Source organism: Hemitrygon akajei, chromosome 7 (assembly GCF_048418815.1).
Source record: "Hemitrygon akajei chromosome 7, sHemAka1.3, whole genome shotgun sequence".
Lineage (NCBI taxonomy): Eukaryota > Metazoa > Chordata > Chondrichthyes > Myliobatiformes > Dasyatidae > Hemitrygon > Hemitrygon akajei.
Window position 1 is genome coordinate 180,860,974 of NC_133130.1, and position 15,956 is coordinate 180,876,929.

Here is a 15,956-nt window from a genome sequence, read left to right on the forward strand (position 1 = left end):
TGATATCACACCATTTGACAAACCTCTCTGTCTCCTCTCGGACTGAGCACACAGTCCTCGGGGACGCCAGTGCTCAGCATGATGTTGCTGCCAACTCGGACTGCCTGGGGCCTCTCTGTCAAGAAATCCATGATCTAGTTACAGACAGGGGTGTTGAGTCCCAACGAGGACAGTTTACCCAGCAGCCTTTTTGAGGGATGATCATGTTGTGCTAAGCTGAAGTCGGTGGCCTGGCAAATGGACACGTGTTTTCGAGATGGGACGGGACAGACTGGAAGGTGACTATGGCATCATCAGTGGATTGGTTTGAACGGCAGGCGAACTGGAAAGGGTCCAATGTAACCAGAAGATGGGATTTTATACGATCCACTTCCAGCCGCTGAAGTCCGTGCCACTGGCCGTTAATCGTTTAGTGTTGTCAGAGAAGCTTCCACTTTCCTGTTTGGAAGGGGTTGTGGGACTTGGGAACGGGTCTTCTGAAACTCTCTGAGATCCTCCCTGTGGTTAAGCTTCTCAAATGTTAAGAAGATTTCCCTGAAAATGCCTGCACGCCATTGGCTTGACAGGAGGGTAAGAGCTGTTTGCTGAATTGGTCCAAGGTTCAGAGTGAGCAGAGAATATGGTGGGTGTCAGAGGTATGATGGTGGGTAGTCCTACTTCTAATTTTATTACCTGCAGTGTCTTTTGTTGCAATAGATGTGGACGAATGCCAGCAGGTGCCAAAACCCTGCAGCTACCAGTGCCGAAACCTGCCTGGGAGTTACAAGTGCCTGTGCCCTCCCGGGAAGCAGCTGCTGGCTGATGGCAGGTCTTGTGTAGGACTGGAAAAGCTGAAGCGGGGCAATGGCACAGTTACAGGCTTCAGGCCCCAGCTGGTCTCCATTGGTCAGTTCAGCCACGTCCAGCAGACTGGCCAGAGCCAGGTCAACCCCTTCTACACCTGGCTGAGAGAGTTTACCATGCAAGACAACAGGAAGCTGTGTCCCTCTGGGTACAGAGAGCGAAATGGGGCCTGTGCCGGTGAGTATTCCTGTCAACAAGAAATCCTCGTCCAATCATTCATTGTTTCCAAAGGATAAGCCTCAGCCCGAACCCCTTGCTTTATCACCATCCATGGGTGACCAGCTTATCTGCCCTTGCCACACGAACACCTGTAAGGGCAGGTCAGATGGTCAGGTTTGCTCGCATGAAGCTCCCTCACTTGTCCTTCTGTGGTAGAGGTCATATGTCCGAACATGGAATATGGAATCAGAGTCCGGTTTACTAACACTGTTACAGAACAGTACAGTAAAGGGACAGATCCTTCGGCCCACAACATCTGTACTGGACACAATTCCCAGTTAAACCAAATTTCTTCTGCCTGTACGTGATCTATATGAACGTGTCTAACAGCCTCTTATCTGTTTCCCCCACCACCCCTGGCAGCTCGTTCCAGGCAAATACCCCACATACCTCTTTTAAACTTGTCTCCTCTCACCTTAAATGTTTGTCCCCCAGTATTTCTACTCAGGGACAAACATTCTGACCATCTGCCCTATCAATGCATCTTCTAATTTTATAATTTGGGAGCTGCTGTTGAAAAAGCCTTGTCGAGTTACCTGTAGGTTCAGAGTTCAAAGGCCGTACTGTATACGTGACCTTGAGATTTATTTTCTTGCAGGCATTTACAGAAAAATAAAGGAATTCAATAGAATTTATTTTAAAAAACTATAAATAACTGAGACTGATTAATGTGCAAAATAAGATGTACTCTGCCGTCGCAGTTTGCCGATGATGGGACCCCAAATTCAGGAAGGCAGCTTACCACATAGGCTTGGGCAATTAAACCCTGGCTCAACCAGTGAAGTCCACAGCCCTCGAATAAAAATAAAAATCTAAATGTCATGCTCATGTGTGTAGGCAGCTGAAAAAGAGAGTCTCCAGCAACATTTCTAGGAGAACTCTCCATCAGGCAATAAGGGACAGTAAAGATTGAAAGGCATGAACAATTTCCCAGCAGCCGCCAGCAAAGCTACACGTTTGGTGTCCACTAGATGGAGCCATTTGTCAATCAAAATCCACAAATTTATTCTTCAACTGTTGCTTGGATTTCCAGCGTCTGCAGAATTTCCCTTGTTTGTTCTTAAACTTGAACGTGGGAATTTTACAGACATCCTCCTGTCTGTCCAGCCTTTTTCTTTTTATCCCTAAAGAATTCTTTTTGTTGTGAACCAGTTCACGATCTAAACTTAAGCAAGTTAAGGTATGAATGACTGGCCCAGATGACACTTGGTGTTGGAGCTAAATATATTGAAGATTAGCTTTATTTGTCATGTGTACATCAAAGCACATAAGACCGGACTGGCAGTGCTGGAAGATCTAGTCTAGCTGAGTGCAGAGGTGACTGGTAACAGATTGGTAAAGCGGGTCGGGCAGCATCTGTGGAAATGAATAAACAGTCAACGTTTCAGGCTGAGATCCTTCTTCAGGACTGAAAAGGAAGGGGGAAGGTGCCAGAATAAAAAGGTGGGGCGAGGGGAGGGAGGATGAGCGAAGCCAGGTGGTGGACTGGAGAGGAAGTAATCTTATAGGAGAGGAGAGTGGACCGTGGGAGAAAGGGAAGGAGGAGGGGACACAGGGGGAGGTGAGGAAAAGAATTGAGAGGTCAGAGTGGGGAATAGAGGAAGAGGGAGGGGGAGGGGAAAGAAAATTACCAGAAGGAGAAATCGATGTTCATGCCATCAGATTGGAGGCTACCCAGACGGAATATGAAGCGTTGCTCCTCCACCCTGAGAGTGGCCTCATTGTGGCAGGAGAGGAGGCCGTGGACTGACGTGTCAGTACAGGAATGGGGGCAGGAATTAAAAAGGCTGGCCACCAGGAAATCCCAGTCTAGGCAGATGGAATAGAGGTGCTCAACCAGTTTACGTTGGGTCTCAGCAATGTAGAGGAGGCAGCACCGGGAGCACCGGACACGATAGACGACCCCAGCAGGTTCACAGGTGACATGTTGCCTCACCTGGAAGGACTGTTTGGGGCCCTGAATGGAGGTGAACGGGCAGGGGTAGCACTTCGGTCACCAGCAGGGATTCGGGCCAGGAGGGAGAGTAATGGGGAGGGATGAACGGCAGGGAAAAGAAAATGAATGCAGAGACTACCCACCCAGCTGACTACCTTTTCCAAAAAAGCACCCATCTGAAAAGCACAACAGGGCTACTAAGACAAAAAAATCACACTACCTTAGAAGTTCTGTTCCCCCAGGTCATTAATCTGATCAACCATTCCTGTTAGGCACCCCACCCCCCTCTACTGCCTCAGTCACTGCACTTCACTGTAAACACTTTTTAAAATGCTGTTTGCATTGTAAATAGATACTGATATTTATGTATATATGCAGATTTTATTCCATATCTGTACATTAACTTGGTTATATTTTAAATAATTTGTTGTTCTTATTCAGTAACTGTTGAATGGTTTTAGTTGTATGTCACACCAACACACCACAGCAATTTCCTAATACATGTAACTATATCTGGCAAATAAAGCTGATCCCCGATCCCATTGTTAGGCGGGGTGGGGGTGGGGGTAGAGAGTGGGGAGACAAGGAAACAAGTCACACAGAAGCCAGCTGGGAATTCTGGGGTGAAGTGCACCAACTTGAGGTTGACTTGTGTCTGGATGTTTTGCCTTCTATTCCAGATATCAATGAGTGTCAGATGTGGAACTTGTGCCAACATGACTGCAGGAACACCCAGGGCAGCTTCCAGTGCGTGTGCCCTCCTGGCTATCGGCTGCTGCCCAATGGTAGAATCTGCCAGGGTAAGTGCTGATGGCGGGTCAGCATAGTTTGGACTCTGATTCCTCCCTCTGCTGCCCCATCAACTGTTCCCAACTGTTGGATCTGGGATTTTGCAATCCGAATCTTTGGAATTTAAAGATTAGGCTTAAACCTTTGTGGTATGTCCCTTGATTGAGTGTTAGGAGAACAAAGAGAAAAGAAGTTGTGGTTGTCTCATAGTCCAACTACAAAAATAACGACATTCCACTGATAGCAATTACCCAATTAGCGTGACTCCAATTACCGAAAAAATGATAAGCTTCAAGAAAACTACTGAACCAGCTATAAGACCATAATATGCTACAATTCACTGAACAGTTCCATGTATATAGGTGTTTACGCAGAAACACAAGCAAGCATTCCCACCGCTGCCTGTCAGGAGTTTGTACGTTCTCTCCGTGACCGCGTGGGTTTCCTCCGGGTGCTCCAGTTTCCACCCACAGTCCAAAGACGTACCGGTCGGTGGGTTAATTGGCCAGTGTAAATTGACCTGTGATTAGGGGGACTGCTGGTCAGCTTGGCTCGAGTGCTGGAAGAGCCTATTCCATGCTCTATCTCAAAAATAAACGTAGGAAAGATTAAACATGAGAGATTCTGTGAATGCTGGAAATTCAAAGCAACGTGCATAAGAATGCTGTAGGAACTCAGCAGGTCAGGCAACTGAGAGGGATAAAGAGTTGACATTTCAGGCTAGAGCCTGTCATCGGCCTTCATCCTGAAACATAGACTGTTTATTCTGTTCCATAGATGCAGCTTGGCCTGCTGAGTTCCTGAAGCATTTTATGTGTGTTACAAACTGTTGGAAAAATTAAATTTACAAGGAAGATAACAATTCTTCACTCTGATCCAAGTCCACTCACTAATTTTCTCGTGAAGCTTTGGCTCACGGCAGATCAGCCGCTTGCCGCTGTGCATGGGTTAGGGAGGGGTCATTGGTTTGGACGTGCCTCTGGGTGGGAATGGTGGTGTGTGTACGTACCAAGACAACTGATAGTCTATTCATCTATAGTAAGCATCACAATTAGAACTGGGCTCTTTGACATTAGCCGCCTGCCTGTTCACACAGCTCAGGAGAGAGAAACGCTCTGTCTTTTCATAAGGGGGTTGTTTCAATACTCCCAAATTCACGGTCCAGATCAGATCCTTCGTGACAAAGTTCCATTAAATGTAACATTGCTTCGGCTGCCACAGTACAACCCTACCATGTGCATGGAGGTGAATTGTTGGAAATGCTCACCGGGTCAGTCAGCATCTGGAGAGAGAAGCAGAGCTGACACTTAAGGTTGACCACTTTCCAGTTCATTCATTATTCCCCAGCATCCCCTCCCCATCCTACAGCCATCTACCGTGGATCCTGCTGTGATCTGCCCTGACCCTGGTGGTCAGTTGGTGGTCAATTTAGAGGGATCAAACCCAGCCTGAGTGATTATTTAACAGACGGCCTCTGCCTGTTCAGTCTAAATCTCCAACCCACCTGTCCACAACCCCCCTGCCCTTGCCCTCCTTCACTGCTCCAGCGACACTCAGTGCAGGCTCAAGCAATGATACTTGGAAGAAATCTTGCAGTGGACCCAATCATTTCAGATAATGGTTGTGTGGAACTCACTACCAGGGGTGGTGGTAGATGTGTTAGGAATTCTCAGAAACTCTTAGATAGGCACATGGATGAAAGAAAAGTGGAAGGCTGAGTGAAAGGAAGGGTTATCAGAGGTTCCCAAAATGGGGTCCATGGACCCCTTGCTTAATGGTATTGGTCCATGGCATTAAAAAAAGTTTGGGAACCTGTGGGTTAAATTAAGTTTGGAATAGCTTAAAGGGTCAGCACAACATTGTGGGCTGAAGGGCCAGTAATGTGCTGTTCTAGGACTCTCCTTTCTAATCTAGGTCTATTCTCTATTTCTATTTCTTGTGCATTTACCACGCATTCTCTCTTCCACCATCATCTTCTGTCATTTGATTACCTTATTTTTTCCTCTTATATTCCCTTGTGCCTTGTCATCTGCTGCTCTTGCCCACACCAACACCCCCACCACTCCACCTCCCAGCCCTGTTTCCCTGGCTCCGCACTCATTTAAAGCCCGATGCATCTTCTAATTGCCTCTCTCGCTGCTGATGGTAGATCGCTGAGCTGGAATATCAGCTTCTCTTTCTACAGGCGCTGGCTGGCCTTCTGGGTATTTCCAGCATCTCCCCTGCATTCAGTGTAGAGGCTGTGATGTGTCCGTGAAGCAATATAGCACGATATGAGGTGATAATCGTGATGATGCAGCTTCACAAATCCCTACTTACCCCCCCCCAACTAACTTTTGAACTCTTTTAACTAGTTAAGTGCCAGAAGTAACCCATTCCAAGAGGACAACATTGTCGCTGGGTTAGGAGGCTTGCGTGCCTCAATGTCGGCTGGAGTCAGGGCTTTATTCCTTGACCTTTGGTAGGGTCACCCATGTCAAAGGGTAGAGGTCAGACTAAGAGTGGTCCACCTGTTCTCCAGGTTCAGAGGTCAGCTTAGGGCTAACAACCCTGACCGGTAAAACAAAACTGTACTGGAGGCAACAATGAGGAATCCTGCATCTGAGTGGCCGAGGACAAACACGGATAGAGGACTGTCGTTGCTGACCGAAATGCCAGCAGCATCATGGGCAATAAGGAGTAGCCCAGAGGAAATTAACTCCATCCCCTGGGGAAAGAACATAGTGTAAGGAAAACTCAGAGCCGTGAGGTCAACCTCTGGGGGAAGCAGTGGGACTGTGCGATCAGGTTGTCTGGTTTGGATTCTGTCAGTGTGACTACATCTGTCACTTGTCCAGTTCATCCCCAAGGTCGACTGCGTCAACTTTGGCACCTGCCACCCTGTAAGTGCACGTAGAGAGTGTGCAGGGCGCTGGGTAACTCCTCGAGGCCCCAGTCCGTGCCGAGGTTATAAATGCTGTTGCAGGAGAGTGAGCAACTGTGTTTCTCAGTGAGAATGCTGTCGGTCGATGCTCTTATTAACGTCCCCTTCTTTCAGATATCGATGAATGCCGAGAGCAGAACATTAAGTGCGGAGTGAACCAGATGTGCTTCAACAAGCGAGGCAGCCATCAGTGTATTGACACCCCGTGTCCTGCCAGCTATCGCAGAGGAGCCAGCCCAGGGTAGGAGAATGTCTTATCGAGGGAGGGGAGGCCAGTGGTGGGGAAATCATGGGCTGGGGGGGTGGCAAGGGTCTTCAGTGGAGGAATTGGTGGAGTACTGGATGGTGGCGCAGTTGTTGTGTGAAGGAATCGTTCAGTGGTGAAGGAATGGGTGAGTGGGTGTCAGTGAGGGGGAGTATGTGGGGAGTGGTCAGTGATGGGGTGTGGGAGAGTGGTGAGTGAGGGGGTGTGGGAGAGTGGTCAGTGATGGGGTGTGGGAGAGTGGTCAGTGAGGGTGTGTGTGTGGGAGAGTGGTGAGTGAGGGGGTGTGGGAGAGTGGTCAGTGATGGGGTGTGGGAGAGTGGTCAGTGAGGGTGTGTGTGTGGGAGAGTGGTCAGTGAGGGGGAGTGAGTGGGAGAGTGGTCAGTGAGGGTGTGTGTGTGGGAGAGTGGTCAGTGAGGGGGGTGTGTGTGGGAGAGTGGTCAGTGAGGGGGAGTGGTCAGTGAGGGGGAGTGTGTGGGAGAGTGGTCAGTGAGGGGGTGTGGGAGAGTGGTGAGTGAGGGGGAGTGTGTGGGAGAGTGGTCAGTGATGGGGTGTGGGAGAGTGGTGAGTGAGGGGGAGTGTGTGGGAGAGTGGTGAGTGAGGGGGAGTGGTCAGTGACGGGGAGTGTGTGGGAGAGTGGTCAGTGACGGGGAGTGTGTGGGAGAGTGGTCAGTGATGGGGTGTGGGAGAGTGGTCAGTGAGGGGGTGTGGGAGAGTGGTGAGTGAGGGGGAGTGTGTGGGGGAGTGGTCAGTGAGGGGGAGTGTGTGGGAGAGTGGTCAGTGAGGGGGTGTGGGAGAGTGGTGAGTGAGGGGGAGTGTGTGGGAGAGTGGTCAGTGAGGTGGAGTGTGTGGGGGAGAGGTCAGTGAGGGGGTGTGGGAGAGTGGTGAGTGAGTGGGGAGTGGTCAGTGATGGGGTGTGGGAGAGTGGTCAGTGAGGGGGTGTGTGTGGGAGAGTGGTCAGTGAGGGGGAGTGGTCAGTGACGGGGAGTGAGTGGGAGAGTGGTGAGTGAGGGGGAGTGTGTGGGAGAGTGGTGAGTGAGGGGGAGTGTGTGGGAGAGTGGTGAGTGAGGGGGAGTGTGTGGGAGAGTGGTCAGTGACGGGGAGGGTGTGGGAGAGTGGTCAGTGAGGGGGAGTGTGTGGGAGAGTGGTGAGTGAGGAGGAGTGAGTGGGAGAGTGGTCAGTGAGGGGGAGTGTGTGGGAGAGTGGTGAGTGAGGGGGAGTGTGTGGGAGAGTGGTCAGTGAGGGGGTGTGGGAGAGTGGTCAGTGATGGGGAGTGTGTGGGAGAGTGGTCAGTGAGGGGGAGTGAGTGGGAGAGTGGTCAGTGAGGGGGAGTGTGTGGGAGAGTGGTGAGTGAGGGGGAGGGTGTGGGAGAGTGGTCAGTGATGGGGTGTGGGAGAGTGGTCAGTGAGGGGGTGTGGGAGAGTGGTCAGTGAGGGGGAGTGTGTGGGAGAGTGGTCAGTGAGGGGGAGTGAGTGGGAGAGTGGTCAGTGAGGGGGAGTGTGTGGGAGAGTGGTGAGTGAGGGGGAGTGTGTGGGAGAGTGGTCAGTGAGGGGGGTGTGGGAGAGTGGTCAGTGATGGGGAGTGGTCTGTGATGGGGAGTGGGAGAGTGGTCAGTGATGGGGTGTGGGAGAGTGGTCAGTGAGGGGGAGTGGGTGGGAGAGTGGTCAGTGAGGGGGAGTGTGTGGGGAGAGCGGTCAGTGAGGGGGAGTGGTCAGTGATGGGGTGTGGGAGAGTGGTCAGTGAGGGGGAGTGGTCAGTGATGGGGTGTGGGAGAGTGGTCAGTGAGGGGGAGTGGTCAGTGATGGGGTGTGGGAGAGTGGTCAGTGAGGGGGAGTGTGTGGGAGAGTGGTCAGTGAGGGGGAGTGAGTGGGAGAGTGGTCAGTGAGGGGGAGTGTGTGGGAGAGTGGTCAGTGACAGGGAGGGTGTGGGAGAGTGGTCAGTGAGGGGGTGTGTGTGGGAGAGTGGTCAGTGAGGGGGTGTGGGAGAGTGGTCAGTGATGGGGAGTGAGTGGGAGAGTGGTCAGTGATGGGGAGTGTGTGGGAGAGTGGTGAGTGAGGGGGAGTGTGTGGGAGAGTGGTCAGTGAGGAGGAGTGTGTGGGAGAGTGGTCAGTGAGGGGGAGTGTGTGGGAGAGTGGGGAGTGAGTGGGAGAGTGGTCAGTGAGGGGGAGTGTGTGGGTGAGTGGTCAGTGACGGGGAGTGTGTGGGAGAGTGGTCAGTGACGGAGAGTGTGTGGGAGGGTGGTCAGTGAGGGGGAGTGGTCAGTGATGGGGAGTGTGTGGGAGAGTGGTCAGTGAGGGGGAGTGGTCAGTGATGGGGTGTGGGAGAGTGGTCAGTGAGGGGGAGTGGTCAGTGAGGGGTGGGAGAGTGGTCAGTGAGGGGGAGTGTGTGGGAGAGTGGTCAGTGAGGGGGTGTGGGAGAGTGGTCAGTGACGGGGGAGTGTGTGTGGGAGAGTGGTCAGTGAGGGGGGTAGTGTGGGAGAGTGGTGAGTGAGGGGGAGTGTGGGAGTGTGGTCAGTGAGGGGGAGTGGGTGGGAGAGTGGTGAGTGAGGGGGAGTGTGTGGGAGAGTGGTCAGTGAGGGGGAGTGGTCAGTGAGGGGGAGTGTGTGGGAGAGTGGTCAGTGAGGGGAGTGTGGGAGAGTGGTGAGTGAGGGGGAGTGTGGGAGAGTGGTCAGTGAGGGGGATGTGGGTGGTGGGTGAGTGGTGAGTGAGGGGGAGTGTGTGGGAGAGTGGTCAGTGAGGGGGAGTGGTCAGAGAGGGGGAGTGTGTGGGAGAGGTGGTCAGTGTGGGGAGTGAGTGGGAGAGTGGACAGTGAGGGGGAGTGTGTGGGAGAGTGGTCAGTGAGGGGGTGTGTGGGAGAGTGGTCAGTGACGGGGTAGTGAGTGGGAGAGTGGTCAGTGAGGGGGAGTGAGTGGGAGAGTGGTCAGTGAGGGGGAGTGTTCAGTGATGGGGTGTGGGAGAGTGGTCAGTGATGGGGGTGTGGGAGAGTGGTCAGTGACGGGGAGTGAGTGGGAGAGTGGTCAGTGAGGGGGAGTGGTCAGTGATGGGGTGTGGGAGAGTGGTGAGTGATGGGGAGTGTGTGGGAGAGTGGTCAGTGTGGGGGTGTGGGAGGAGTGGTCAGAGAGGGGGAGTGTGTGGGAGAGTGGTGAGTGAGGGGGAGTGTGTGGGAGAGTGGTCAGTGAGGGGTGTGGGTGAGTGGTCAGTGAGGGGGAGTGTGTGGGGAGAGTGGTCAGTGATGGGAAGTGAGTGGGAGAGTGGTCAGTGATGGGGAGTGTGTGGGAGAGTGGTCAGTGAGGGGGAGTGTGGGAGAGTGGTGAGTGAGGGGGAGTGTGTGGGGAGTGGTCAGTGAGGGGGAGTGTGGTGGTAGAGTGGTGAGTGAGGGGGAGTGTGTGGGAGAGTGGTCAGTGAGGGGGAGTGGGTGGGAGAGTGGAGAGTGAGGAGGAGTGTGTGGGAGAGTGGTCAGTGACGAGGAGTGTGTGGGAGAGTGGTCAGAGAGGGGGAAGTGAGTGGGAGAGTGGTTAGTGAGGGGGAGTGTGTGGGAGAGTGGTTAGTGAGGGGGAGTGTGTGGGAGAGTGGTCAGTGAGGGGGAGTGTGTGGGAGAGTGGTCAGTGAGGGGTGTGAGGGAGAGTGGTCAGAGAGGGGGAGTGTTGTGGGAGAGTGGTCAGTGATGGGGTGTGGAGGAGAGTGGTCAGTGAGGTGGAGTGTGTAGGGGAGAGGTCAGTGATGGGGTGTGGGAGAGTGGTGAGTGAGGAGAGTTGTGGGGAGAGTGGTCAGTGAGGGGGAGAGGGTGGGAGAGTGGTGAGTGACGAGGAGTGTGTGGGAGAGTGGTCAGTGAGGGGTGAGTGAGTGGGAGAGTGGTCAGTGGAGGGGGAGTGTGTGGGAGAGTTGTGAGTAGAGGGGGAGTGGTCAGTGATGGGGAGTGTGTGGGAGAGTGGTCAGTGAGGGGGAGTGTGTGGGAGAGTGGTGGAGTGAGGGGGAGTGTGTGGGAGAGTGGTGTGAGTGAGGGGAGGGAGTGTAGTGGGTGAGTGGTCAGTGAGGGGGTGTGGGAGAGGAGTGCAGTGAGGTGGGTGAGGGTGAGTGGGTCAGTGATGGGGTGTGGGGAGAGTGGTGTGTGAGGGGGGTGTGTGGGAGAGTGGAAGTGATGGGGTGTGGGAGAGAGGTCAGTGAGGGGGTGTAGGGAGAGTGGACAGTGATGGGGTGTGGGAGAGAGGTCAGAGATGGGGAGTGAGTGAGTGGGAGAGTGAGTCAGTGATGGGGAGTGTGTGGGAGAGAGGTCAGTGAGGGGGAGTGTTGTGGGGAGAGTGGTCAGTGAGGGGGGTGTGGGAGAGTGGTCAGTGATGGGGTGTGGGAGGAGGAGAGGTCAGTGATGGGGAGAGAGTGGGAGAGTGGTCAGTGATGGGGAGAGTGTGGGAGAGTGGTCAGTGAGGGGTGAGTGTGTGGGGGTGGAGTGGTCAGTGAGGGGGAGTGTGGGGGGAGAGGTCAGTGATGGGCGTGTGGTGAGTAGTGGAGAGAGAGGGGGAGAGTGTGGGAGAGTGGTCAGTGAGGGGGTGTAGTTGTGGAGAGTGGTCAGTGACGGGGAGTGTGTGGGAGAGTGGTCAGTGAGGGGGAGTGGTCAGTGAGGGGGGAGTGTGTGGGAGAGTGGTCAGTGACGGGAGAGTGTGGGAGAGTGGTCAGTGATGGGGAGTGAGTGGGAGAGTGGTCAGTGAGGGTGAGTGTGTGGGAGTGTGGTCAGTAGAGGGGGATTGAGTGTGTGGGAGAGTGGTCAGTGATGGGGAGTGAGTGGGAGAGTGGTCAGTGAGGGGGGAGAGTGAGAGGGTGGGTGAGTGGTCAGTGAGGGGGAGTGGTCAGTGATGGGGTGTGGGAGAGTGGTGAGTGATGGGGAGTGTGTGGGAGAGTGGTGAGTGAGGGGGAGTGAGTGGGAAAGATGGTCAGTGATGGGGTGTGTGGAGAGTGGTCTGTAGAGGGGGGGGTGAGGTGTCCATGTGCTACACGCTTACCCCTCTCCCCTCCACCCTACCCAGGACCTGTTTCGCGCTGCATCCTGAACTGTGCAACGGGGCCCCTGGTCCTCCAGTACAAGCTGCTGACACTCCCCAGCGGGATCCCCGCCCAGCACGACGTGGTCCGTCTCACGGCATTCTCGGACCGCGGTGTCCTGCAGAGCCGGGCCAACTTCACCGCCATCGAGCTGGAGCCGGGCAGCCCCTTCTCCATCCGCACGGAGGGTGGCCGCGGGATCGTGCAGACGCTGCGCCGGCTGGTGCAGCCTGGCGTGTTCAGGCTGAAGGTGCGAGCCACCACCTACAGCGAGCTCGGGGCCACCAAGCATCAGAGTATCTTCATCATCTTCATCGCCGTCTCTCCCTACCCTTACTGAGGGCAGCCACCTACACTGAGGCAAGAAGCCTGTTTAGAAGTCAAGCTGTCCTCGCCTACCTTCTGGAAAAAGAGACTCGATTAATGGTTTTATTTTTTAGTTCGAAAGTGCCTGGTTTCCCCTCACAGCAGAGATTTAACGGTGTTCCGAGCTTTTCTTGATCTGCGAGTTCGTCGCAGACTCCCAGAGCTTTGCCATTTTGCCTTCCACTGTGGGGTGAAACAGTAACATAGCAGAACAATACTGTAGAGCGGTAGCTAGAAGATCAGGGTTGAGTTCCCGCTGCTGACTGTAAGGAGTTTGCACGTTCTCCCTGTGACCGCCTGCGTTCCCACCGGGTGCTCCGTTTTCTTGGAGAAGATTAATGATGAGTTTTAATTGCACATGCACATCGAGACCGTTGATGCGTAGAGTGCGATCCATCGTTTTGCATCAAATCAAATCAGCGTGGATTGTGCAGGGCAGCCCACAAGTGTCGCCGTGTTTCTGAAGCAGACACGGCCAGCCCACAACGCACGAACTCATGTGACTATAACGTAGGGGACAATCAGAGCACCCAGAGGAAACACACACGGTCACAGATTCTCCCAGACAGCCAGGGTGGAAATGGCTAACAAGAGGGGGCTTAATTTTCAGGTGATTGGTAGAAAGTACTGGGCGGATATCAGAGGTAAGTTCTTTACACAGAGGGTGGTGTGCATGAAAAGCACTGATAGGGGTGGTGGTAGAGGCTGACACATCAGGGACATTTAAGAGAACCTTAGGTACATGGATGATAGATAAAAGGAGGCATATGTGGGAGGGAGGGGTTAGGCTGATATTTTAGAAGTTTAAAAGAAAGGCAGAATACTAGTCAAAAACCACTATGGTACAAAAATAGGTCCTTCAGCCCATCTAGTCTGTGCCAAGCCACTGCTCAGCCTAGTTCTCTCTGCATACCTCATCTCTTCCACTTTGGGAAAGGAACTAATGGGTTCAATTGCTTTATGGAAGTTTTGGAGGATCCAGAACTTCACCAGAACATTTCTGGTACGTATTCTGTAATTTGCAGTCCCACCACTGATCCACACTGAGAAAACTGTGTGTGAGCAGCCCTCCTCCCTCCAGACCCACAATCTCCTCCCTCCAGACCCACGATCTCCTCCCTCCAGACCCACAATCTCCTCCCTCCAGACCCACGATCTCCTCCCACCAGACCCACGATCTCCTCCCTCCAGACCCACGATCTCCTCCCACCAGACCCACGATCTCCTCCCTCCAGACCCACGATCTCCTCCTGCCAGGCCCACGATCTCCTCCCACCAGACCCACGATCTCCTCCTGCTAAGCCCATGATCTCCTCCCTCCAGACCCACGATCTCCTCCCACCAGACCCACGATCTCCTCCCTCCAGACCCACTATCTCCTCCTGCCAGGCCCACGATCTCCTCCCACCAGACCCACGATCTCCTCCTGCTAGGCCCACGATCTCCTCCCTCCAGACCCACGATCTCCTCCCACCAGACCCACAATCTCCTCCCTCCAGACCCACGATCTCCTCCTGCTAGGCCCACGATCTCCTGCCTCCAGACCCACGATCTCCTGCCTCCAGACCCACGATCTCCTCTTGCTAGACCCACAATCTCCTCCCTCCAGACCCACGATCTCCTCCCTCCAGACCCACGATCTCCTCCTGCCAGGCCCACGATCTCCTCCCACCAGACCCACGATCTCCTCCTGCTAGGCCCACGATCTCCTCCCTCCAGACCCACGATCTCCTCCTGCTAGGCCCACGATCTCCTCCCTCCAGACCCACGATCTCCTCCTGCTAGGCCCACGATCTCCTCCCACCAGACCCACGATCTCCTCCCACCAGACCCACGATCTCCTCTTGCTAGACCCACAATCTCCTCCCGCCAGGCCCACGATCTCCTCCCACCAGACCCACGATCTCCTCCCACCAGACCCACAATCTCCTCCCTCCAGACCCACAATCTCCTCCCACCAGACCCACAATCTCCTCCCACCAGACCCACGAACTCCTCCCACCAGACCCACAATCTCCTCCCTCCAGACCCACAATCTCCTCCCTCCAGACCCACGATCTCCTCCCTCCAGACCCACGATCTCCTCCTGCTAGGCCCACGATCTCCTCCCTCCAGACCCACGATCTCCTCCTGCCAGGCCCACGATCTCCTCCCACCAGACCCACGATCTCCTCCCACCAGGCCCACGATCTCCTCCCACCAGACCCACGATCTCCTCCCACCAGACCCACAATCTCCTCCCTCCAGACCCACAATCTCCTCCCACCAGACCCACGATCTCCTCTTGCTAGACCCACGATCTCCTCCCACCAGGCCCACAATCTCCTCCCACCAGACCCACGATCTCCTCCCACCAGACCCACGATCTCCTCCCGCCAGGCCCACGATTAAGATTGGAGATGAGCTTTCTTTGTCACGCGCACAGCAAAATCCCTCGCTTGTGTCAACAACCAGCAAGGCGAGGATATTCCAAGGGCGGCCCACAAGTGTCAGTCACCATGCTTCCATAGCGGGCCCACAACTTGCCACTTGTCTTTGGAATGTGGGAGCAGAGCTAAACAGCCAGAGGAAACCCACACGGTCACGGGCAAAACGTACAGACTCCTTTCAGAGCCTGCTGGAAATTGAAACCCAACCACTGGCGCTGTAGAGTGGAGATCGGATGGTTCAGAGGATGACAGAGTGCCAATACTAGTCCTTCAAATTTGCAAAAATGTCCCCAAATCATTAAATGTTTCCCTGGCACTTATTTAAGTTTCCTTTTGAAATGTTCCACTGAATTTGATATTACAATTTAAAATATCATCCTGAGGTGTGTTTTCAGACTAACTCTGTCTTTTCTGGGCAGTCTTTGCAGATTAACACATAGTTCACGTGTCCCAAAACATCTCACAGGGGGTAGGAGAGAAAGCCAGGCGCTAACCCATCAGGATAACAAGGACAAAAACTTGCTTAAAGAAATAGGGGCTGTGACGCTTCCTGAAGGGGGTCGGAATGGAGTCAGGGTTTGCGGAGGGAATCCTGGAGCTGATCTGCTCGCCGCAGACCTGGTCACCTCACTCAAATGGCTGAAATCTGACTGGGGTCTTGGCCCTTCATGTGACAGCCCGTAATACAAGATCGTGTCAATTACTGGCTGTACTGCTAGGTGGGAAGGTGAGGGTAGACTATGTGATGGGTGAATTTGCTACAAATGAGGAGATTGAAAGATTAGTACCATTTGTGACACAGGGTGGGGTGGGGCGCGCCACTTTGGGTCAACAACCAGCACAGTCCGAGGACGCTCACGAGTTAGCAAAGCTTCAGCTCTCCTAGCGCCCACAACTCACTGACCCTGTAGTTCCTTGGAATGTGGGAGGGAACTGCAGCGCTCGGAGGAAACCTTTGCGCTCACATGAGAACGTACGAACTCTTCACAGACAGCGATGGGAATCGAACCGGGGTCACTGGGGCTGTCAAGCGCAACACGACGCTACCCTGAACATCGGTTCCCTTTCACGTGCTAAATCTACCCTCCTCGCCATGAGTGTACTTGGTGCCCCAAAGCAGAGAGCTGTAACCTCTTCAGTTTAGAGCCATCAGCTA

At 53.8% G+C, this 15,956-nt stretch overlaps 1 protein-coding gene across 1 annotated transcript in view; it reads left to right on the forward strand.

Moving 5' to 3' along the window:
* LOC140731245 (hemicentin-1-like) overlaps positions 1-13,410 on the forward strand; it is a 379,087-nt gene extending 365,677 nt beyond the window's left edge. The window contains 5 exon segments of the mRNA XM_073052779.1: positions 697-1,020; positions 3,679-3,798; positions 6,825-6,951; positions 11,990-11,998; positions 12,000-13,410. Coding sequence (XP_072908880.1) covers positions 697-1,020; positions 3,679-3,798; positions 6,825-6,951; positions 11,990-11,998; positions 12,000-12,345 — 926 coding nt within the window. The 3' untranslated portion in view covers positions 12,346-13,410.
* The last annotated feature ends 2,546 nt before the right edge of the window (positions 13,411-15,956 follow it).